Source organism: Amaranthus tricolor, chromosome 14 (assembly GCF_026212465.1).
Source record: "Amaranthus tricolor cultivar Red isolate AtriRed21 chromosome 14, ASM2621246v1, whole genome shotgun sequence".
In the NCBI taxonomy this organism is placed as follows: Eukaryota; Viridiplantae; Streptophyta; class Magnoliopsida; order Caryophyllales; family Amaranthaceae; genus Amaranthus; species Amaranthus tricolor.
The window spans coordinates 6,294,825-6,320,796 of NC_080060.1; the positions used below are offsets into that span (position 1 = coordinate 6,294,825).

A 25,972-nucleotide genomic window follows, 5' to 3' on the forward strand; every position below is an offset into this window, starting at 1 on the left:
TCTAACTATCTTTTTTACTTCTACAAGACAATAAGCTAAGAATCAAAATTAAGTATTTCAATGATTTAAATGGATTGCAACACTAACAAGCCGTTTATGATTCTAGACATAATTTCCAATAAGATTTTAATGTAATTAAAAAATACTTCTAAGAGATGTAAATGGGGTTCTATACGTCTCTATGAATTTGTATTATTTACCAATTGACCTAAACATTTAAGGTTCTTATAGATAAAATGATGTTAAAGTTCATTCGTTTCATTATATTTGTATATATAAATTTTTTGCAAGCTGCTAGCTTATTTTATATATTACGATTAATATATAAAAAAAGTTAAATAGGATCTTGTCTAGCTACATATTTTAATAATATATTATTAAGTTTTTATAATTTTTTATTACACATAATTTAAAATATAAATGATGAAAATGAAACATTGATTATAAAACTAAATATAATAGGTAAATATATCATTAAAAAAAATTCAATAGTAAATACGTGTCAGTTGCCAATGTTGAGTTTTTGGGTAGGAATAAGTCAAATTCCCCATGGGCATGATCCTTATATACTCCATTTAAGAGTTTCATCTCACCTCATATATAGTCTAAATAGTCCATTTTATATATATTTTGAGAAAATAAATATTTTATTTGAGGTCATCTCATAAAAGTAGCTAATAAGGCCGGTTTTTAGCCCATTCCACGGAAGGACTCTAAAAAGAAGCACAAATTGTTGCGAGAGACGATCTCTCTAAGAGATGCATATCTATATAGGCTAAATAGTCTAACTAATACAAATTAAAGAGAAAATAAGAATGTAGACTTCTTGTTTTGAAACGATTTCTCACAAGATTAGACGAAAAAGGGGTTTCAAATATTAAATGGTGTTAATTGCTATTAAGGCCCACACCTGAGCAACATTTTTAAAGTGATTTATTTGCAAATTTTTTTTTATATTTCAAGTTAATTAGAATTTAATGTTACAATATATTTTATCTTAAATTATTTTTCATGAATGAAAAATTTTTAAGATTTTAATATAATGAAAGACAACATTTTCAAAAACATTGTGTTAAATAGGATCTTTAAAATCTTTGCTCCACCTCTAATAGCTCATTTATAAGAAGATAACAATACGTAAGTCCTTACATTAGCTTGGTCTTTAATTCAACGGGATTGATCCCATCCTTCAATCTCAAATCTTATATTATCCTTCATTTCTAAGGAAGAACAAAAATGGAGGAAAATAATAGTGGAATTTTGTCAATGAGAGCAAATCTTCTAAATGAAAGAAGAGAAGAAGTACAGATAGAAAGTGGTAATAATAATTATGGGAAAAAGGGATTAATAATTGAAGAAATAAAAAAACAAGCATGGTTAGCAGGACCTTTAGTATCAGTTAACTTAATGTTATTTAGTTTGCAGTTAATATCAATTATGTTTGTGGGCCATCTTGGTGAATTACCACTTTCTGGTGCTTCCATGGCTACTTCCTTTGCTTCTGTCACTGGTTTCAGCTTGCTGGTTAGTAATATTTTCTTTCTCCCTTTGAGTTTGTATCATATGACTTAAAAAACTCTCATATATATAAATCGTTGTGAGAGATGGTCTTTCCGAGATTCGCATTACATATATGGATTAAAAAACTCAATCAATATAAATTTTAAAAAAATAAGAATATAAACTTTCTGTTTTGAGGTTGTCTTTTTGAGAGATGGTCTCACACAAGAGTAGCTGATATATATATTAATCATATATGTTTTCTCGTTCAGGTAGATAGACTGATAGTCAACTATCAATTCAACCATCAATTTAAGCTGATGGTTAAATTGTGTAATATAGTCTTAACACTAATTTCTTAGTTCATCTCCTCCATTACTTTTTGGTCTTCATTATCTTATATATTTTTGTCTATAGTTGATAGTATCTTTATGCTAGCTGTCCAAACATTTATTTTCCTGTTGAGATAATTCAATTATTTTTATTTCTTGTATTTTTTGAATGAATAATAAAATAACGATAATAATTTCTGTGCCATAATCCCAAAAATAAATCAATATATTTTTTTCAGTGGATTCATAATCATAAGATGTTCAAAACCAAAGGAAGTGATTACTATATAGAGTTGTTCAAAATTGACCTGATTACTCAATATTTATTCGATCTTATAATTGAACCGGATGACTTAAATTCAAAAACAAATTTATAATTATATAAAAAACAATATGTACACAAAATCTGATTTTAAATCGATACCAAAAAGCTGACTTAAATTATAATTCCATAACTCTTATTGAACACCTCCACTCACATGATATCTTGTGTACTCTATCAGTGTGGAATAAGATTCGAAGTAAAACAGTTGTACTAAGCGAGGTCTTACATAGGAATATACCATCTACCATGCAAACGATGTCACTAGTTTAGCAATGAATTCATGTACAACTTCCATTGACTATTTCCCAATTGTTTTAAGATTCTACTTTTAACTAAAAGTCTAAGCTAATGGTTGAAGCCCCAAAATCTGTCGTATACTTATATACTTTAACATGCCTTCTTACATGAGAGTCTTTTAGGCTACAAGTGTAAATGCATCATAGACCATTCTTATACCTTACACTGAATATTCCACTTTAAACAAGCGGCGGTTGAAATTCGAACCCGTGACGCCTTGTCACGCTGGCTTATAATACCATCTCAAGAAACCAACTCAACCAAAAGCCTTAAAATCCCATAATATACTATATACTCTAACACATATTACCAATATTTTGTAGATGGGAATGTCAAGTGCCTTAGACACCTTTTGTGGACAATCATATGGGGCAAAACAATATCATATGTTAGGCGTACATTTACAAAGGGCCATGATCATCCTTATGGTTGTAAGCATACCTCTAGCCCTTATTTGGGCTAATACAAGATCAATACTCATAGCTTTTGGACAAGACCACCAAATAGCAACCCAAGCAGGACATTATGCTCAGTTCTTGATCCCCGCTCTCTTCGCATATGGCCTCCTTTACTCGATCTTACGATTTTTACAAACACAAAATATTGTTTTCCCAATGATGTTAAGCTCAGGAGTATCTACCTTGATTCATTTGCCTGTTTGCTGGATTCTGGTCTTCAAATCTGGCCTAGGAAACAGGGGAGCTGCCCTAGCAATTGGGATATCTTATTGGGTTAATGTCATTTTGTTGGCATTTTATGTCAAGTTTTCTGGGTCATGCTCACAAACTTGGACTGGTTTTTCTAGTGAAGCTCTCTATGATTTGATATCTTATGTTAAACTCAGTATTCCTTCTGCTTGTATGGTATGGTAAGTAAGTTCGATCAAAATTTGACAGGTGTTGGAAATGCTTCATGTAACACCCGAATTTCCTCACGTCCTTTACGGTTTTGGTTTCGTTAAGGGGTGACGGGAGGAAATTCGGGTGTTACACTTCACAAGTGAGAAAGATCTCACATCCGTGAAAGAGTGGGTTGTGAACTTGCATATAATGCTTGAAGGGTAATATTTCTAATACTATATGGTTTGGTAAAGAGTGAACCTCATTAACTGTGTATGCAAGTCAATGCTCATGACCCATGGGTTTTTAAGCCCGAATCCACTTGTGCCCCGTGAATGTGTCCACACGAGTGGGCCCACTGGGTGATTATGTGATGAATTGTTGTCACGGCCTAACAACAGGTATATTTATGATTATAATATAATATATTCTAGGGCTACGACTAAAAGTAAGTTGATACTTCTACCATGCCCCTCACAAGAGACTTTGGGCTTTAAGTATGGACACAATACATACTATGTTCATACATGGCGAATACTCCACTTGAAATGAGGAGGGATATGATTGAATCCATCACGCTTTTGTGATGTTGGGTTTCGCAATGCCTTATCAATGAATTAACTCAACTAAAAGTTTAAGTTGATGGTTGTAGCCTTAGAATATGTTATGTAATGTATCAGTCGTAATCATGACACTTGACACCCATTCTTGTTCCCACAGTTTAGAGATGTGGTCATTCGAATTGATGGTTCTCTTAGCTGGACTTCTTCCCAACCCAACATTAGAAACATCTGTTCTCTCAATCAGGTATGTGTTACTGAACATCACACTTTTGAGTTGAATTGAGTTAGTTCTTGACAAATGCATAAATTGATATGAGTATATATATATATATATATATATATATATATATATATATATATATATATATATATATATATATATATATATATATATATATATATATATATATATATATATATGTATATATATATATGTATGTATGTATGTGTATGTATGTATGTATAAATATATGTGTGTGTGTATATATATATATATATATATATATATATATATATATATATGTGCATATATATATATATATGTGTGTGTATAACAAATGCATAAATCGATATGGTAGAGTTATTACACCATCATGTCTTTCATTTGCAGTCTCAACACAGCTGGAACTATATGGATGATCCCCTTTGGTCTCAGCGGTGCTGTGAGGTATGTCGATCTCTGCTTCTTTGTCATCATTTTTAAAGCGTATATACATCATTCTGAGGCTTCAATGACTAGCTTAAAGTTTTAACATGATATTAAAATTCATGTGATAAAAATGCCACATGTACTATACTCATTTGCCTCTCATTTCAAATGGAATATTTAGTATCGTATATGAAGGCATGATATCAAAAACACAAAAGATTATGTTAGTTATGTACTTTATAAGTTTTTTCTTTGTAATTTTAAAATCATAAATTGTTAAGAATTACGGTCATTTTGAGAGATCATCTCCTTAAGTGGACTTCAATTCTTTTTTAAATAAAGAAAACTAAAAAGCTCAAAGAAAATTAACACTTATTTGACATACTACAAACATCTACTTCACATATCATAAACACGTTATTTGACATACAATAAACACTTCATAAACACTTAGTAGAACTACTGCCGAATTTTATGGTATGTTAAATAGGTGCTTAAAAGAAAAAGTTAAACATCTAATTGACATACCATAAACACATATTTCATAAAATCTTAAACATCTACTACTCATACCATATGCACCTACTTCACATGCTATAAAGTATAAACATATACAACACATGCTATAATCACCTACTTCACATCATATAAACGCCAACAACAAGTAAATCTTTTTTTAAAATTTATTAGGCCGCTTTTGAAATGATCATTTCTCAGAAACATGATCTCGAGCCAGAATTTTTTTTCTTTAAAAATTTACATGAAAATGAAATAAAAATAACACTATATGTTTCTTTTGGTGTGCATTATATATCGAAATGGACGGCAGTACCCGAGTATCTAATGAGCTAGGAGCAGGGCGTCCACAGGCAGCACAATTAGCAGTATTAGTTGTTCTGTTGATAGCCATAAGTGAGGGCATTTTGGTTGGCATGGTTCTTATATTCATCCGAAATTTATGGGGATATGCTTATAGCAATGAACAAGAAGTGGTCTCATATGTAGCCATTATGATGCCTATACTTGCACTATCAAACTTCCTTGATGGACTCCAAGCTGTTCTTTCCGGTAAGCTAACGCTTCTAACATAATCTTCATTCATTTTGATAGATATATTGTTGCTAGAGGTGTTTATTCGGGTCATCGGACCGATTTCGGATCAGGTGTTTCAGGTCGGTTTAAAATGGGGTCTTGTGTCCATTTTGGATTTAACATAATTGTAAATCCATTTTTAAGTCGGCTCAAATCGGGTTCGATTACAAAGTTGGGTGAATATCGGATCATTGAGTCTGTTTTAAATATCTCTAATTATCGCACTTCCACACAATAAGACTCAAAGGAAAGGAGAATTGACTGCATACAAACTGAATGAGATTTCATTATTAAATCAATTGGTACTTGTAGGACTTGGGAGTAGCCTTTTGCATATGGGCTATATGGTTATTTTTCAACGGATTTAAACTAGCTCGTTTTCGTGTATTTCACTAAGATCTCGTTTTAGGCCATGAAGGGTAGTTTTTTTTTTTGAATAATACCTTATTCATTAATAAAGAGTCATATGACATCTACATTAGAGATAAAAATGAGCAAATACATAACAACTTTAACAAAAAATAATTCAAAATTAACAAAACTACGGTCGTTGTGTATTACATCTGACAATTCTAAATATCTTCTTCCACATCGCTGTTTGACACAAACTTCTAAGAGGGGGTCTTTCGATCTGTTGTAGTCTTGAGATAGAATTGAATTTAATGTAATTGAAATTTTGGTGTCTGCTGCATTATCACATTAATTTCTACCAACAAATCAATCAGAGACCGAAATTCATAACCACAAATTCTCATGAGGAGAAAGATTAAAACCTAATATATGGGTAGAATCAACCCAATGAATTAGTAGAACAACTCTCCTGTACGGAGAGGACAAAAATTTTATTTTAATTATATTGAAAAATCTTAAAATAGAAAAATTAGGGGTTTACCATCAACTAAAAGGTTGATGATAGCCCCAAATTAACTATGAAGATTTGGGTTTTTTTAGAGTGAGAAGAGAGAAAAAAAAAAAAGGAGGCATATGAAGTAATTGTTGAACCCCATGATAGTAATGCAAAAGAGTTTTATATTGATTTTTCATTCAATTTGTTATGTCATTTTCAAGATAATGAAGTTCTCAAACTCAAAGAGTCAAGTATATGTTTTTTTAACAGAAAATTGTTACCGAGGACCTGATATTTATCTGATCTTGTAATTAAACTTGATTTTGACATGACTTCAAAATGAATTACAATTTATGTGAAAATCAATATGAATATAAAACTCAATTTTATACTGACTCTAAACATCTGATCTCGACCCAATTACCAAAATGAACATCTCCAACACTTTCCATAGTTTGCTAAAATTTTGGTTGGCATTGCTCGGTCATATATAGTGGTCATGAGAATCGAGAATGAGCTATACTTCGTCCGTCTATTATATTTGCAATATTTTTTATTTTGGTCCGTCTCATTTAATTTGCATTATCCACCGCTTTTTTTAATCTTATATTTTCATCCATACATTTTAACTCTTTTTTGATTTCATCCATACAATTTATTTTCTCTCTTTATTTATTATCACTTTCTTAAAAATTATCCATTTTCTTTGATGCGAATATAAGAAAACATAGGAAGTATTTATTTTTCTTTAGATGTGTTGTCATTTTCAGTGCAACAGAGCTCTTATACTCAAGGATATGTTTTTAATGCATTATTATGCTTATAATATTATCAAATGATATCCTTCAAAGTCCAAAGTATTAATAAAACAAAATAGATTTTTTTAATTATTTTTTTCATTATGGAATATTTATAACTAAATGGATCGTTCTATTAATTAATTTATAGGAATTGCAAGAGGATGTGGATGGCAAATAATGGGGGCATATATTAATCTAGGAGCATACTATATTGTGGGCATTCCTTGCGCAATCGTTCTGGCATTTGTATTGCACATTGGTGGAAAGGTTAGTTGTTTATGTTTTATGTACAGAATAAAATATGCTTATGTTTTCTTATGTTTTCAGTATATAATCATCATTTGATGACCTCTATTTATAATAAAGAGTATATTTAATTTCAAAAACATATTTCCTTAACAAATTAAAATATAAGAGACCTATTTATTTTATTTTATTTTCTAACAGCTATTTTTGTTATGTCAAGACTTAGAATCAACCCGTTTAAAGTTTAATAATTGTAGACAGTATAGCTCTATAATATATTATATATTCTATCATATTCCTCTAATTTTACTTTTATGGTAAGACAAGTCTCATTCCCTAACCTTGTTTTTTTGGTCATGATAGGGTTTATGGTTAGGGATAATATGTGCCTTGACTATACAAGTCGTTTCACTTTTCGTCATCACGGTTACAACTAATTGGGATCACCAAGTAATTATATTTAATATTTTTTATTGTTTCTTTCTTATATGCAAATTTTCCTTACTCTATTTCTTTGAGTTTGCCTTATTTATTTTTTTATTTAAATTTTTTGGTCAAATGAGGCAAACTTTAAGAGATAATGGATATAGTATATGCTAAGTTTGATTCATTTTATGGTTTCATGTCTTAGGCAAACAAGGCAAGAGAAAGAGTGTACGAAGAAGTTATCCCAATTGATCAAGTGTCCTAATTCCTTAAGTTCAACCCAACATATTGATTTTGGCCATTTTTACTTCAAACTCATTATTAAATAATTTCTATAATAATTAGGACTTATTTGATTGACATTAGAATTTAATTATCACGGTATGTTATTTGTCTCAAAAGATTATTTACTCTTACTTTATAAAATTTTTGGGGGCAATATCGACTGTTTTCTTTTGGTACTCCTTCTCAAGGGGGTACGGGTATAAATTGTTCGTCACCTTCCCTCACCCAAACTCTATTGTCAAGCGAAATATTAAGTTGATGATGATAACAACTTTATAAAATTACTAAAAAGTGATTTTTTTTTGTTTGATTAGGATCCTGAAAATCACAATGAATCTTGAAATTTTCAATAACCAAGAGATATTGTTATGGTAATTAAATTACTTTATATATAATCAACATTTGCTTATGTTTTATGTATATAATCAATATTTAATGACTTTCATGTTAGAATAATATCTTTTGATTGCTAGAATATTTTGTCTAATCAGTATAATTGTGTAGAATATTGGGTAAATATTTAGTTTCCTAAAGTATAGATTGTATTATTGTATATATATCATTCCTCCTAATGAGAATGAGACCATTCAACCAAATTATTCTTTCATGGTATCATTTGCCCAGGTTTCTTGCTTCCTACTTCTTCCTCCTCCACCACCCTTGCCGCCACCTCTCCTTCTTCTTTTTATTGTTCTCTCAATGGCCTCTCCCACAAAAATTCATCCCGCAACTTTGGTTACTAACATTAAAACAAGCGTGTCAATCCAACTTGATGAAGATGGCTCCAATTTTCATGCTTGGGTCACTTTATTTAAGCTTCATTGTAGAGCTCATCTTGTGGATTCTCACATTCTTCCCGATGAATCCTCTAAAGCATTAGTTTCTAAAGACTCTGAATGGCAACGCCTTGATGACATTGTTCGCACAAGGATTTATGGCTCCATTAGTCCATCCCTCCTCCAATCCATAGTTCGTCCTGATGATTGTGCTTTTGATGGTTGGACTCGTATTGAGAACAATTTTCAAAATAATAAAACCTCTCGGATTCTTCATCTTGGGTCTCAATTTAATGACGTTTCTCTCTCAAATTTTCCCAATGTGAAATCTTATTGCAACGAGCTTGAGACTGTTGCTACATCTCTTACTAATCTTGGTACTACTATCATCGATAATCTCTTAGCTCTACAAGTTCTTCGTGGCTTGAATTCGGATTATAAAACTTTTCGGTCTTTAGTTCAACATATGAATCCTATTCCCTCCTTTGATACTCTTCGTTCTATGTTGGAATTAGAAGAGCGCTCCAACCATAAGCCCACTTCTCTCGCTCAAGATTCGGCTCTTGTTACTACATCTAAAGCTTCCTTTTCGAAAAATTCAACCCATTATAACTCTCGTGCCCCCCCCCCCCCCCCCCACCGTGGTGGCCACCGTCACCCTTGACGTGGTGGCCGGAACAGTCGTGGCAGCCACCATGGCTCCACCAGCCATCAAGGTCTTTCCTGGCAGCACTTTCCTCCCAGGGCTCCTTTTAGTTCTCGGCCCACTAAACAAGCTCCTCCTCCTGGCCCATTTTCATTTGCCCCTTATCCTTCCCCTTACTGGGCTGGCCAACATTGGGCCCAGCCTGCTGCCCCCTTCCCTACTACATCTTAGGCTCCTCCTTCTCAATGCAATGCATCTTCTTCTACTGGTCTTCTTGGACCGCGACCGGCACAAAGTTATCACACCGGGACTAGTGCTTCTATGGGTTATGTTCCTACGGACATCGATCATGCCATGAACACTCTTTCTTTGTCTACTCCGGATGAGCAATTTTACATGGATACCGGTGTCACGTCCCACATGACTCGCTCTCAAGGTAATTTACTACCATATTTTCCTTTAAAGTATCAATTCAATAATGTTATTGTTGTTGGTAATGGTAATATGATTTCAGTTCTTGGTCACGGGCAAATTTCTTTTCCTTTCTCCCAAAAATCCCTTACCCTCAAAAATGTCTTACATGCACCTAAAACATATTAAAAACCTTAGTTATGTTCGTAAATTCACTCATGATAATATGGTTTCCGTTGAATTTGATCCTTTTGGATTTTCTGTGAAGGATTTGGCCACGGGGAGCATCGTTCTGAGATCTAATAGCACGGGTGATCTTTATCCTTTCCCATCTACACATGGAGCTTCTACTACTTCCTCCACATCCTCGGCTTTTTCCGTATGTTCTTCTAGTATTTGGCATTCCCATTTAGGACATCCGGGCAATGCGGTTTTAAATTCCTTGTATTCTTCTCGTTTAATTCAATGTAATAAAGATCCTACTTTTGTTTGTCATTCATGTCCTTTAGGGAAACACATTCAATTACCTTTTGTTAATTCTATGCCTATGAGTTCTAAGCCTTTTGATATTGTTCATAGTGATTTGTGGACATCTCCTATTTCTAGTCTATTGGGATATATATATTACGTTCTTTTTCTTGATAATTATACTAACTTTTTGTGGACTTTTCCCTTATTTCGCAAATCTCAAGTTTATGATATGTTTGTACATTTCAATACCTTTGTTAATACCCAATTTGAGCTCAACATAAAATCTTTCCAATGTGATAACGGGTGTGAATTCTTCGTTTTTCTTGCCCTTACACATCTTCTCAAAATGGCAAATTCAAACGCAAAATCCGCTCCATCAATAACATAATTCGTACTCTTTTGTGTCATGCTTCTTTTCCTCCATCTTTTTGGCCTCACACCTTAAACACGACTACTTATCTCCTTAATATTCTCCCTTCTAAACTCCTTGGCGATCTCACTTCCTTTATCATAAGTCTCCTACCTATACTTATCTACGGATTTTTGGGTGTTTATGTTTTCCTCTTTTTCCCTCTACTACTATCCACAAACTCTACCCTCGTTCCGCTCCATGTGTCTTTCTAGGATACCCGTCTTCTCATAGAGGTTACAAGTGCTATGATCTCTCATCCCGTAAAATCATTAAATCTCGACATGCTCTATTTGAGGAGGTCACTTTCCCTTTTTCTCAATCTCATTCACCATCTCCCCAAAATTATCAATTCTTAGATGATACTATTCCCATTCGTTTGCTCAAAACAGCCCATCAGTTGCTGTCCATTCCTACGCTGGGCCTGCTCCTACGCCCAGCCCATCAGTCCATTCCTCCCAGCACCAGCAACCAACTAGGCCTGCTTCTACACTTAGCCCATCAGCAACCTTCACTACCTTCCCCTGTACTGGGCTTGTTCCTACTTTCGGCCCAGTTGCTGTCCAGCCCATTCCTCTCTTCTCCTCTTCTTCTCCCATTAGCTCACCTAACTCTACTAGGCCTGCCTCACGCAGCCCAGTCCACTTCCAGCCCCATTTTCCCTCTTCCTCTTCCAATCTCGACTCTCCATCCTCACCACTCGGCGTGGTTACACGTAATAAACATGGTATTTTCAAACCCAATCCCAAATACTACTCCCAAGCTTTATCTGTTTTTTTTTCATCCTTACCCAAAACTCCTCTCCATGCTCTTCGTAACCTGAACTGGAAGTTAGCTATGTAAGAGGAATTTGATGCCTTAATTGAGAATCACACTTGGGATCTGGGACCTCGTCCTCCTAATGCTAATATCATTTGGTCTTTGTGGTTATTTCGTGTCAAGACCAATTCCGATGGTTCTTTAGAGCGCTATAAAGCGCGTCTTGTTGGTGATGGTAAATATCAAAGGGACGGCATTAACTGTGATGAATCTTTTAGTCCGGTTGTGAAACCTGCCTCTATTCGTATTGTTTTAAGTATTGCTCTTTCCCGGTCTTGGTCTATTCATCAACTAGATGTTAAGAATGTTTTTCTTCATGGTCACTTGACTGAGACTGTTTACATGCATCAGCATAGTACTCCCTTAAAACTGTTGAGACACCTAATCAACATAGTACAATTCATCTTTTTCAGTACCACTTTCAATGCTCTTTCCCTTAAAACATCCTGAACAATACTAAATACAACTATTATAACTTAATAGCATAGTACTCCTATTTAGTTCTTTAGTAAGTTGGCTAAAAGATAAGAGTTTGTGAGACAAACTTAGAACAAAAAGACAACTATTTAGGTGAAGTTGTGAAGCAATGTTAATAGTGTTCGCTCCCTTAAAATTCATATATTCCCCATTAGCCATTTTAATGGAACTTTTTTGTGATTTAGTAGAGTTTATGAAGTCCTTTGTATCATAAAACGTAGTGTCAATAGTTCCACAATAAAAAAAACCCATCTATTATGAGAATTTCGGATTTCCTCTCGTTTTTGTAATCTCCGGAGTTTGCTTCTTCAATGGAGGTTGGAATTGAAGCTGTTTGGTGAGGTATTTGGATTTTCTCTCTCCAAATTTTGCTTTTCTAAGCTGGCAATAAATTATTTCAACTTATATTATTGAATGATTTGATAGTATGTAATTATGCTCGTTGGGCTTTTCATGGGGTTAGGCATTGTTCTGTTAATTTTTTTCTGATTGATAGGAGTTTTCTATAATATCTCTATAGATTCATGTTCTTGTTTGTTGGTGTTTGCTTTTATGATTAGATCATAGATTTTTAATCCATATTTTCCGGTGTCATACATTGTTTGGATTCCAATTAATAATTCTCATGCTATAGGGAAATTTATATATTAAAGTACCAACTCTGATTCAATATTTTCAATTATACAAAAGATAACAAACGCATCTTTAGAGTCCATTTAAGTGTAAAATTGGTCGGTTCTTGGAGAATGATTGACAGTGATATGATTGAGTTGTCCTCTTCTACTAATTGTCAGATGTATTAATTGGGGCCATTTTGGTTGTTTAATTTTTCAAAAATATTTGTTGTATTGTTAACATGAGGTTGTTTGTGGGCAATTATTTGTTGCAATACCCGCAAAATTTGGTTTATGGTAAATAGAGTTTCAGCAGCAAAAGCGATTGAGTTTTATGAGGTTGTAGTTATTTTTAGATCTAATTACTCTTTATTTTTGGGTTTGCCTCATTTTATTTTTTTGTATGAAGAAGTTATCCCAATTAATTCCTAAGAATCAGCACAACATATTGATTTTAGCCGTTCTTACTTCAAACTCAAGAACCATTGAAACAAATTTTTCAATATTAAGACTCATTTGATTGACATTATAATTTAATTACCATAAAAATATATTTTTTAGATGTTTATTTACATTTCTAGAAAGTTAATATTTGTGTTTGATTACCATCTTAAAAATCACAATACTAGAATTTTCATCAAAAAATGTCATGGTAATTAAATTCCTATAAGATTTGGAAATCAATTTTCCTTAAAATTTTAAATCACAAATTTTTGTGAGATACGGTCTCTTTGAGGTTTTAAAATACCTTTAGTAGGTATTTTTTCTATAAAGAAAAATACAGAGTATGTATTGCACACTTACTCAGTGAGGTTTTAGAATACCTTTAGTATGTATTTAAGAGATTATAAGTAGGCATTAAGGATACAATAAGTAGACATTTAAAAATGATGTAATTAAGCATTAATGATACTGTAAGTAGGCATTAAAGATATTGTAAATAGACATTAAAAATATAATAAGTAAACATTAAGAATGATGTAAGTAAGCATTAAGAATGATATAAGTATACATTAAAGGTGTGTTTGGTATGAGGTAGGAAATGGATTGAAAATGTAACAAATAAAGAGGGATAAGGGTAATCATAATTGTTACAAATTGTTTGTTTTATCTAAGAAAAGAAAGCAATTACTTTTATTTCTCTTGCTTCTTGTTTGGTACTGCTATGAAAGTAATCAAATGAAACAACAAAATATATAGGTAAATTCAATTATTATGAGCAGGGGTGTAAGTAATTTTGACAAATTTAAAATTTTCTTTTTTAAAATACAAGAAATCTTCCAGACTTCATTTCTTTCTCTCTCCTGTTACAAATTTTATTTTAATTTTATTTTTTGATAAAATCCATTTAGAACAAAATCAAATTTAAATTAGGAAAAATTATGGTGAATAATACAACCTTTAGTTAATTACCCTACACTAATACCAATTATTGATTAATCATAAATAACACGAACTTATGAGTTTTTTTCCTAGAATAATACCAACGTTAATTTATTAATTAATTTACCAAATTTTTTTATCGTATAATTTTCTATAGTTTGATTTTTAACATGTTATGTATATTCTGGGAAAACACCCTTCAAAATTGATATTAAAGCAAAAGATTATATTGTTGCTGTGCTTCAAATTATGGACTCAACAAGCTTTCCAGACTGTTCACATTTCATTCGAGATCTATGCAGAAGCGTTATGAGGCGATGGCATTAGCGGTAGCGTTGAGATTTCTGCTGAAGAATTCTATAATAAAGAGAGTATCAATTTTGTTAATATGAAGAAATAATTAAAGTTAAACACTTATCTAATAAGAGAGCTTGCTATAAACTATTTAACTCATGGAGTCAAAAATCGTTTCCAGTGATATATGAAGAGTAACAAAGTAGGGTTTGGGATTCTCCTGGGTAACGGATACGGTTTCCTAGACTTTGAACCAAACAGTGTGACAGGGAATCACTTAATTGATTCCGTTTCTGAACAGGAAAAACAGCATACCAAACGCCCCCTAATAATATGTTAAGTAGGCATTAAGCTTTAATGTTGGGTCTGAGAGACGTCTCTCAGAAAGAAAAGACCGAATGATTTGAATTATTATGTTATATTCTTACTTCCAAACACAAATCCATCGCCCTTGACCGGGATAAGTTGCACTTCCTATTTTGCCGTCTTTATTTAGAGACCATGAAGTATCCGAATCAAAAGACACAGGAAATGAAGACACGAGCGAAAGAAGAATCATCAAACATAAAACGTCAACAGAAGAAGAAAGTGCTTCATGTCTTTCAAAATTCCAAAAAACGTTAGGGTAATTTTGGGGTTTGGTCACTTACATTGAACAATACACATCGTACAAGTTTGTGTACAAACAATTGATAAACACTCAGACATTTGGAGTAGTTGGTAACTCTCGTAAAACAAAGTATGACTCTACACTCGATCTTCACCCTCACCCATCACGATAATGCACTAGATTTGGCATTGCATTACCTTACACTCTCCCTATCAAAAGAACAGAAATTACAAAGTATCAAATTAATTGTTCCTGCAACGGTTTTCTTGGCAGTGCTAGTTCGTCAAGCTGGAAATGAAGTTCAATTAATAGCTACGCGCCTACACCACCTACAAACCCTCTCAAACAGCAATAAATCTTTCACCACCATCATTAAACCCTGTCAAAAAAATTATTCATTACGGGTTTATCACAGGAGCCAATCGCCTAGCAATAAGCAAGCATAGTGAATGGACGGAATAAGATAACGGAAGCTGGTGATAATGCATACCTGAACAAAAGCTCTCCCCAACGTTCTGAAATTACACAAATTAATAGTGCAAGTTTTAAGCTTTATCAGGCGTCTGGAATTCAAGATCTAGTTTGCGCTTTAGATGTGTTCTGTCAGCACTGCCAAAATCAAAAGATGCAAATTAAATTTAAAGAAAATCATTTCAGACTCACAAACACATTATACGAAATTGTTGATCAAAGAATTGCAATCCAAAAACCATATGACATGTCGAATCACATGTAAGAAATTACTGAGAAAGTGATAAATGACACCTGAGATATAGTTTAGTAGGAAAAAAAAAAAACTGAAAATTTCTATTGGTGGCCACACTAACGAAAATGAAGGATAATTGGATAAGTGATAGGAAAAGAAAATGCATTTGTCTCATCCCACATTTCATTCTTTCGTTTGCAACCGACCTCTCTTGCTATGATCGTCAGCTCGCATTTGGCTTAAATATGAGTTTCAAACATCCCTACCCCAACTTTTTTCTCTTTTTAGTCTCCTCTATTGCCTCTATTCATTTACAAACGCAATAATGGACAAGTTTTTATAACTTAATCATTGCATTTATGGTCAGGGCTTGGTAATTCATCTCTATGCTAAAATGAAACAAACAAACAGAAGTCCAGATTTAAAAAAAAGTGTTAAAGCCAAGTTCACCTCTGGTCAACGTTAAAGGGAGGGGGGATGATGAGCCATTTTGGGGGTTGATTCTTGCGGGAATTTCCTTTATGCTCTTCACGTAGTGTCCTTATTTAGATCACATCACATTCAAGGAAGATTTTGTGACTTCTATTGATGATACTCACCCATAGTGCAAAAACAAGGTCGCATCAGCCGCATTGTAAAGGTTTTCAATAAAAACGAAAAGGTATTTCCCGTGTTGTGAAGGTATAATAAAAAACCCGTCTTTTGGGTTGTATCAAGGGATATTCATATTTTTTATCAATATTTAAGAGTTATAATAACCGCATAACTCCCGTAACCGCATAATCATTCCATTCCCAGATCGCTGCAATATCCGCATATTTGCACCAAGTTTTCACAAAAATTTTATCAAAAAGCAACATCAAATAGCTTTATTCTAGATTTGTACATGAAATTGCTTGTACATTATGTCACCATCTCACTTAGAAGGATACCACCTCATTTAACAATTGCTGAAATGGATCAATGCTATTTACATCAACAGCAACAACATTATCATTACCCTAATGCCATTAAGTGGCTCCCACCAAGGGTGGAATTTGAAGGTTGGATGCTAGCAACCTTAAACTTGTAAGTGAGACAAAGGGGTTGTTTCTAATTGACCCTTGGTAGCAAACATCATATGCAACTTCACATAAATAAGAAGTATACATGATTAAATGAGTCATTTTACTATAGTCCATTATAATTCGAAACCAAAGAATTACTATTTGATTCTACATATAAAGTGGACATCTTCCTTTTCCAACTATACATTATTTTGATGAACTAATTCCTTCTCAAAGGAGAGATGTCAAAACTCAAAAGGATACCATCATACCTAAGAATTGCTAAAAAGTATCACTACCATTGTATTCTACTTATAAAAGTGGACATCTTCCTTATCCAACTATAAATAAAATTAAAACAGAGGGTCAAACTTCATATTTCATGTGCATAGTCCTACACCTCAAACCCCACCCTAGGTGGGAGCCACTTAATGGCATTGGGATAATAGAAAATGAGATAAATAGTCTAAGACCTAAACCCAAACTAGGGTTCTATAAAAACCATAGTGCAGAAACAAGGTTGCATCGCATTGTATCATCCAAATTGCAAAGGTTTACAAATCTACTGAAACCAATACTACCCACATCGTAAAAGCGTTGAAAAATCGTGTTTTAGACCACTCAAAAGATATCTCATGGTTTCACTATCTCGGCCAATATGTGGTGTCACGACAACCGCATTGCACCCGTTATTGCATTATTGCAACTGTTATCACGCGATTGAAACTGTAATTTTGCACTACACTACATATCATAAGTTGGTGATGAGAGAACAAGCTACGGAGACAGAATTCTCCCTATTTGTTCATCAAGGTGCTTGCTTGAAGAGTGCTTACAGATTAAGGATTTGAGCAGGGAGCTTCACACATCTGTTCCTCACAATCTAATCCAAAGGTTTTGAAGGGTAAGGAAAACGAAGTTGTTCAACAAGTAGAAGGGAACACAGCATAGAAAAGCACAAGCCTGTCACAAACTCCGTCTCAGCTAGCCCAGCCCTTTATTAAGAAATATTGTTCATGTATTCATAAAAACTTGACAAATAGTAGCAACCAACAGCAATGCCAATTGCCAAAGCCTTACAAACTCTGCCCCAGCCCTTTATTTAAGAAACATTGTTCACATATTCCAAAAAACAACTTGACAAATAGTAGCAGCCAACACCAATGCCAAAGCCTTAATTCCAAAATGGGGAGGGGAGAGGGAAACCATTTATTAAAAATACATTCATATATTAAAAGAAACAATACAAATTTACCTGCTAATAGTTGGTCGGGATCCAAAGCTGGAAAAGTCCATTGACATTGGCATGCAATCAGTACCTCTGGAGCTTGCTCCAGCTGTTAGTCCACTCTCACCGACATGATCATCAAACTTTGCGTTGTGAACATTTTCTTCAAACCCATCTGTTCTATTAGGCATTACTCTTCTCACCTTTCTAGGTGGAGATAACACTGTGGGCCCATCATTTGGATTACTTTCGGGAACCATTGAGTTGCTCTCACCTTTACGTCCAGGTTGCGGAAGTAAAGATGGAATAGTCGGTGCAGGTGGTGATGCGAAGTATCTGAATGGTAAACAAAATATCATATAAACATAGGAGGACAAAATGCAACAATTAGCTCAGCATAAGCATTTCGCATCCCCATTGAACATGCTAAAATGTGGTCAAGACAGAGACCTGTGCTCCAAAGCCTGCTGTGCTGTAATCCGAAGTTTTGGATCATATGCAAACATCTTAGATAACAAATCCAAAGCATCATCACTAGCCATTGGAAACAATGTGCGGAGAGGAGGTGCTGGCACGTATTGATATTCCACATAATCAGGAAGATAGATTATATCAGGCCATTGAGCAGTCTTTGGGGTCCCAAAGGCCGCAAAGATTTTGCCTAATTGATCCATGTCACTTGAACCCTGCAGGAAAAAGGTAAATAGTCACCTCAAACAAAATACGAGATATTATGCAAGCCATCAAATTCAAAGAAAATTATTGGCAGTAAATGAACAGCAGAACAAAACAGGCATACTATCCAGACTACCAACAATGTATGACAGTGGGAAAGTTCAATTGATTGATAACCCAATCTATAAGCACATTAACTCAATGAGAAAAGCATCAATGAAATAGGAACAATCAATGTATCCAAGTTAAACAGTTTTAGGACTTACAAATAGAGAGAACTCCAGCGAAAAGGTTTGGGAGAAGTCATTCAGGGCTCGAAGAGATATTGAAATATAGTGAACAGAAAGAAAACCCTAACAAGAAAATGGCCATGTGACCATGTCTTACCAAAAAAAAAACACTATGTCTTCAACACAAGGTCATCATGAGAAGTCAAGTCAAGCTTCATGGCTTCATATAAATCCATGGAACTACATCTCTCAGGTTCCCATTCCTTCTTGACCATAATGAGCCATGACGATGAAATAAGAGCAAGCTAAGCACCTGGTCAGGTGATTTTTCAACTTAAGCACTATATCTTTTTTTAAAGATCCTTAAAAACAAGGAAATGGTGGATTACAACTACAACCGATGATTCCAGTCTTTGACAAAAGTAAACTCCTAATAACTGCTGCAACAAATTCATCAAGACATGCAATATATATGTGCACCCAAGCATGTGATTGAGCTTTTAAAAGGTAATTAACAAATACATGGAAAGGGGGAATGAAAGGTCTTCAAGAAGTCTTGACGATGAAAACGAAGCTTATGCCATTTCCAACTCAAATAATCAGACAAGCCAGGGAAGATATATATGACAAGCATTCCATATGTACAGGTATATAGATGATTTCAGGAATGGATATACAATATAAAATAATTCCAAAGATCCAACATAGACACAATGTGTGAGGTATTACAAAGCTAACCTGTAAAAATGGTCTTCTCAACAGAAGTTCTGCAAACACACATGCAGCACCCCAGATATCCACTGCAGGACCATATTGTTTAGATCCAAATAGAAGCTCAGGCGCTCTGTACCACCTAGCAAAAACCTGCAAAAAAGAAGATTTAGAGTCACACTAATGACAGATTGAGTAGATGACATGTAAATGGAGAAGAATTCTAAAGCTAAATTACTAGAAAAGTGAATTTTATCGCTCATGCAATTCACAAGGAATAACAATACAATGCATAATCCTCAATCTGGTCCTCTTTTGATAAAAAAAATAATGAGGATGCGCACTAAAGTGGCAATTCGACAAGGCTTTATCCTTCTTTCTTCTATAAGAAAATCTTGCATAAACAGTTTTGCTCAAAGGCTTAGGGTTATCTATATGCTATAACAATTTTAACCTTGTATCCTTGCGCTCTCACTTCATAGGCGATATCTCTAAATTGTTTATGGAAAAGTGGCAACAACCTCCACTTACTTGCAGCAGATAAGTCTCAAACTTCAGAATCACCTTGAATCAAAGCACCATAAAATGCATGCAATGCTTCAAATAAATAATATTTGACGTTATCATGAAACAGAATAGTTAAGAAAAATGAAAAAAATCACTTAAAAGCAAATGTCATAACTTCAATACCAACATGTGGGGTTGGATCATAGCGCAAAAAACAAAGTCGGGTTATGTTGTTTCAATAAAGGTTTTCAAATCTACCCAACCAATAGTACTAGCATTGAAAAGGTGTAAGAAAACCGCAATTTGTGTCGATTCAAGTGATAAATCATGGTCTCGGACGATCGACTAGCCAACCGCATCTACCCTGTTACTACCCATTGTATCATTGCAATAAAGGTTATCAAATCTACCAAATTGATACTACACGCATTGTAAAGGTGTAAAACAATCGCATTTATGCCCGTTCAAACTTCAAGTGATCTAGGACAATATTGTCGTTACGGCAACCGCATCAACCTAGTCACTACGTCACCATATCTACCACAATGTTAACCAACACCGCAATTTTTGCACAAATGGTAAGGTACATGATCCAAAACAAATCAATGCAAGAGACTATCAGTTTAATTACTATACAAGAACTAGAGGAATCAATTACATTGACCAATCACTTAAAATTTCCTCCTGTACTTATAATCTTCTGCATATCCCAATTATCCATGCCATTTTCACTCCTATAATATAAGTGATCTTCTAAGTGCCTCTTCCTCTTTAAGACATGTTCACTTTTCCACTTTTCTAATTACTGCATTCAATAATCTCCTTTAAACATAATCAAACCAATTTTACGAGCTTTCTCTCATCATGTCTTTATCTACAACATGACTATTTCTCCTGTCTTCATATCAAACTATATCTTATGTTTTTTTGAAATTAAATTATATTATATAACCAAAAAAAATACAAAGCATTTGAAAATTAGGAGGAAAAAAAAGACCCCAAGACCAAAACATAGGGTTGATGTTTAATCACTAAAGTACAAGCACTAAGCCAACGTGTTGAAAGCCTTAAATAATAAAGCATCACTTAACAAGGAAATAGGCCCCCAAATACATGACAAAACAAAAATAGGCCCAAACAATGGCAGAAACATTAGATTAAGAATGGTTGTGACGTCACAACAAGGGCTCTTCATACACATACTAGGCATAGAAGAGTTAGACCACAATGGATTTAACGGAAAACTGCACACAATCGCACGTTCACATCATTCATGCCAACCACCGACACCATTGGAGACCATGGAGCAAACCCTAAACTAAATAGCCCCAACACCCAATCTTCAGAGTGATGTTTGTTAGTCGTTTTTAGCCATACAAACCAACTAAACCACATGAGAAGTCAACTCTAGCAACCAATCAACCCAGTGAAAGGTGGGAAGTTGATTCCAAGGGGCCAAAGACCCATATTCCATCGATGGAGACGGCCTAAGTCATCCAACCCCGAAGGAAACCCCAACTCAAGAACAACCTAAGCCCACGAACATTCATACAAACTAAAACTAAACCCAACCAAAAAACACCATAGACAACGTCAAAAGCAAAAAAATTTGTGAATCCCCCTTACCCCGTGTAGGACGCTTCAACTATCTTTGAAGCCTCACCAAGGAAAAAACCTTGGGATATGACCCCCTCTCCATCGATAGGAGGAACAAGAGAAAGGGGCAGAATTTTGAAGTCCCACCATATGAGCAAGCCTATATCCTCCACACACACCAAGCCTAATTGACACTTGAGGAGCATCGGGAGAGGGGGAACCTCCACTCTAACAAATTGTCTTCACTAGCATCTAGTACAACCTACCTTTATGAAGCCCCAACGCTAAAGCCCCTTCCATGGGAGGTGAGAGCAACTTCTCTACCTTCTCTCTAAATCCGTTCACTTAGAGACTTATCCCCTTACTGTATAACCATTTATCCATCCTATGATAGTTATCTTGATATTCCATCTTCTTAAAATGATCTTTCACGGAATTCCAGTATTCTAGAAAATATAATAGCGTAGGTCAAATGGTACCAACAGTATTTTCCCTTTAAACTTTATGGTACACTTGAGTAGAAATAGTTTATCCACACCACTCCATTTAAGTCACTCGCACTTAAATTACAATTACATGTTACCAATATTTGTGTGATTCTAGGTACTTGAATCACCCCCTTGGAGAAAGCCTTCATATCAAACTTTATCAAACTTTTGCATAGATCATTCATGCCAAAATGACAATGTCTTACTCGAACTTAAGACTATGTCTTACCCAGCCTTAGTTTAAAACCTCTCTAATTTATCAACGATCTCCTTTGAATTTTATCCACTAATACGATGCCATTAGCAAACAACATGCACCATGCCACTTGTCCATGGATACGTCTTATCTTATCTGCTCCAAATGCATAAGCGTTCAAATTCTTTTCCTTGCTATCTAAGTGTAAAGCCTAATAATCTTTTCTCATTTGACACCATCCACAACAGAATTAGAACTGCTTACAGAGTGATGACCTTGCAATACTTGCATACTTAACACTACACGCGCGGGTTTGAGAGATAAAACGTAGAGCTCATGTTCATTCAACGCCACATTCAAGCGATATGAAGTGACAAGTCGAAGATTAAATTATCCTCACCACAACTTAGATAGTTCAACGTATCGATGGGTAAAGGATAATTCGCGTCAATTTAAATTTGGTTTAGGTCATAAGATGTGACAATATTTTCGTTACTAATTTATTGGAACTCTCCTCCTTCACTCGAGTTTGGCACGAGTTGAATTAAATTGCGAAATTTGTCAAAATAATTCTTAGTAGAGTACTCTCAATAAAACAAATGTCAACAAAAGCCCAAGCCCATAGTAGCAAAATAGTCAAAAATACATAAGATTCCAAAGGAATTTAGAAAAAAATATATGAAGATTATAAGGGCAAGCGAGAAAGCATTCCATCCTTATATTTTTTCTACAACTAATAACAACCTTTATGTTGCTATTCATTCTAACAATAATAAGTAAAGAAAATACTACTTTTAAATATCACATAATATGGGCCATTGAACCTAAAAGAATGACGAACAAGGCAAGCCTATGAAATAAAATATATGCGAAAAGTATATAAGGCAAGCAATACCCCTTAAAGATAACTTGACCTAATTATTCAAGCGAATTATTCGAGAAAGCATAAATGATAAGGGGTCTAGAAGCCAAAAACAATCAACTCGAAGGTCTAACAACAAATTTTCGTTGATCTCTAGTGCCTTCCAAAATATCCTATTGACTCCTCAATGACAAAACTTGAATACAGCAACATAACTAAGGTTGATCTCATAAGCGTGCCAAAGTCAAAAAGAAGAACAAGTGTTGCAAACCCTTCAACTAAAAAAAAAATTTATCATTATTTCCAAAATTCCAAAAGGAAAGTTTATGAACGAACACTTTGTTCTGAGTTCCAAAATGGAAAGATTGCTTCAACAATTGAGCATGACAAGTATTATGTTCACTACAGTCACAAAACTTTTGACACATAATAAATCATAACAAAATGCAAAGAACTTAAAACACTGAAATTTCCTATTTTTTGTTTTCTTGGCGTATAGGAGTGAAGGAAAAATAAATGATACCCCTGGCAACTATGATAATAGAGACACCAACCACTTGCAATCCAGCAGCAATGCATGAATTCAAATGTATCAAGGTTACAAGGACAAATATTAGTCAAACTCTAATAATATTATTTCCTTTCACGTATTAAGGTTACTCATTTGTGGATAAAAACAAATCAACACACAAAAGGAAGCAAACCATTTAGGAGGCAATAAGTAAACAACATACAACAATTCAATAGCCAATGGAAGATACTAAAAATGAATCTTTAAAAGGAAGAAAACCTTTTAGGAAGCAATAAGTAAACAACATACAACAATTTAATAACCAATGAAAGATACTAAAAATGGATCTTTCTAAATCATCAGATAAAGTGTTTTTCTTTCATTCCTCACCTATTATTGTTACAAGTATATAAGTTTTTTTAGCAGAATCCAGCTGAAATAAAAGCGCAATTACTAATCAGACATACTAATCTTTTGACAATATAAGACTTTGATTCCTAGGCACTAGACCAACAAACCAAAAATGTGTTTGGACCTAAATTAGAGTAATATTAAAGTGTCCACCGGATAAGATCCCAAAAGAGGCGAATTCCTTGTAATTTACTAGTTCATGTAGAAACAGCATCCAAGATTCTAGTTATAATTTATGAGGATATTAGTGAACTCTATTTGTACTCACTTGATGCGTAAACCTGCGATCTGGACTCCCAAAAATGCGTGCTAAACCAAAATCCCCAAGTTTAAGCTGTCCATCAGATGCAAGCAACAAATTGTTGGGCTTCATATCTCTATTTATAAAAGTAAGTCCGTCAGTCCACAGGTGAATGAAAGCTTTTAGAAAAGGCAGCAATATCTTTGTAACATTTGCAAAGACTTGGATACCAACCTGTGCAAGACCCATTTCTTGTGACAAAAAGCAAGTGCTTTCAGGGTCATTTGTAGATAAGATTTAATGTCAGCAGGAGATAGAACAATATTTCGATCCCGAATGACAGCCTCAAGATCGCTCTCCATAAACTCAAATACCAGATGCAAATTATCCTTATGGGGAAAGGCATCCGTCAATTTTATTATGTTTGGATCATCAAGTTCTTTCAACAACTTAATTTCTCTCAAGGCAGTAAAATTGACACCTTCCTTCTGCTTTCCCAGGCGGATTTTCTTAATTGCGACAGTACTATTGGTCTGCATAGCATCGGCATCAAAAAAATAAACATGATCACATTAAAACATAGAGTTCAAAGAACAGGAAAAAAATCATCACAGAGTCAATAAAACTGATAAAAAAAAATATCAAACTGAATGAATTAGTAACAAAAAAGAAAACCCTAAATTTCAAAATTCAATTAATTAAACAGGCGAACCTGGGTATCGATGGCCTTGTAGACGACACCATAAGTACCTTCACCAAGAACTTCACGCTTTAAGTAACGATTAGCAACTTTCTTTGTAGTCAAATTTTCAAATTCCGACATTGCCGCTTATTTTCCGAGTTCTCCCTAAATTAGCAGATTCCTCAATAAAGGAATTTCAGTACTGATAATCACAATCATAATTTTTCTTAAAAAACCACAATTATATAGGGTTTCGGGATTTTGGGGGAGAAAAAGATTTTCAGGGTTTTAGGAGAGATGAAATGAAGAGAAACCAGAACAAATAAATTTGGAAGTGTGGTGCTGGAAGTAACACTCGGATTCGAACTCGGGCGCGGAGCTAATAAATTTAAAAATAATTTTAAAATAAATTTAAAATTGATTTTGAGTTTTGCCGGTTAGATTTAAAGCGAGTTTGACGGATTTAGAATGAATTTAGGTAGTATTTGGCAATATAAAATTTATTTGAAAATAAAAAATTAATTTTGATATTTAAATTTAAGAACTGTAAATGACACCTATATACTTAGAATTTGCAAATTTTAATACTTGACCAATTTTACATTGTTATTGAAATTCTATAAAACTCACTCAATTTCATATTTTTAAATTTAAAATTTGTAAATATACTATTTGAACCAATACAACATTTGAAAATAAATTTTAAATTGCCAAACATATCATTAGTAGATTTATATTTTAAATGGGTTCAGATAGAGAATTTATGTTGGC

General features: G+C 33.9%; 2 protein-coding genes across 2 annotated transcripts; one reads left to right on the forward strand and one right to left on the reverse strand.

Moving 5' to 3' along the window:
* Positions 1-1,089: 1,089 nt before the first annotated feature.
* On the forward strand, positions 1,090-8,405 carry LOC130800028 (protein DETOXIFICATION 16-like). The gene is made up of 8 exons (XM_057663358.1): positions 1,090-1,524; positions 2,778-3,322; positions 4,014-4,100; positions 4,467-4,523; positions 5,335-5,573; positions 7,393-7,511; positions 7,854-7,940; positions 8,122-8,405. Exons 1-8 carry the CDS (start codon positions 1,237-1,239, stop codon positions 8,179-8,181), a joined length of 1,482 nt encoding a protein of 493 aa, XP_057519341.1. The 5' UTR covers positions 1,090-1,236; the 3' UTR covers positions 8,182-8,405.
* A 6,618-nt stretch (positions 8,406-15,023) lies between these two features.
* On the reverse strand, positions 15,024-25,567 carry LOC130800029 (cyclin-dependent kinase D-1-like). The gene is made up of 8 exons (XM_057663359.1): positions 25,232-25,567; positions 24,754-25,052; positions 24,547-24,655; positions 19,735-19,860; positions 18,542-18,777; positions 18,119-18,427; positions 15,602-15,720; positions 15,024-15,490 (listed from the first exon to the last, which is right to left on the reverse strand). The coding sequence occupies exons 1-7, from the start codon at positions 25,340-25,342 to the stop codon at positions 15,657-15,659; spliced, it is 1,254 nt and encodes a 417-aa protein (XP_057519342.1). The 5' UTR covers positions 25,343-25,567; the 3' UTR covers positions 15,024-15,490; positions 15,602-15,656.
* Between the last annotated feature and the right edge of the window lie 405 nt (positions 25,568-25,972).

Excerpts from the sequence above, each read along its gene's own strand:
- LOC130800028 (XM_057663358.1), top strand. The coding sequence starts at position 1,237 with ATGGAGGAAAATAATAGTGGAATTTTGTCAATGAGAGCAAATCTTCTA. Across the intron at positions 5,574-7,392 it reads ACTCCAAGCTGTTCTTTCCG|GAATTGCAAGAGGATGTGGA; the intron begins GTAAGCTAACGC and ends ATTAATTTATAG. Across the intron at positions 7,512-7,853 it reads TATTGCACATTGGTGGAAAG|GGTTTATGGTTAGGGATAAT; the intron begins GTTAGTTGTTTA and ends TGGTCATGATAG.
- LOC130800029 (XM_057663359.1), bottom strand. The coding sequence starts at position 25,342 with ATGTCGGAATTTGAAAATTTGACTACAAAGAAAGTTGCTAATCGTTAC. Across the intron at positions 25,053-25,231 it reads ACAAGGCCATCGATACCCAG|ACCAATAGTACTGTCGCAAT; the intron begins GTTCGCCTGTTT and ends GATGCTATGCAG. Across the intron at positions 19,861-24,546 it reads ATCGCAGGTTTACGCATCAA|GTTTTTGCTAGGTGGTACAG; the intron begins GTGAGTACAAAT and ends TCTTTTTTGCAG.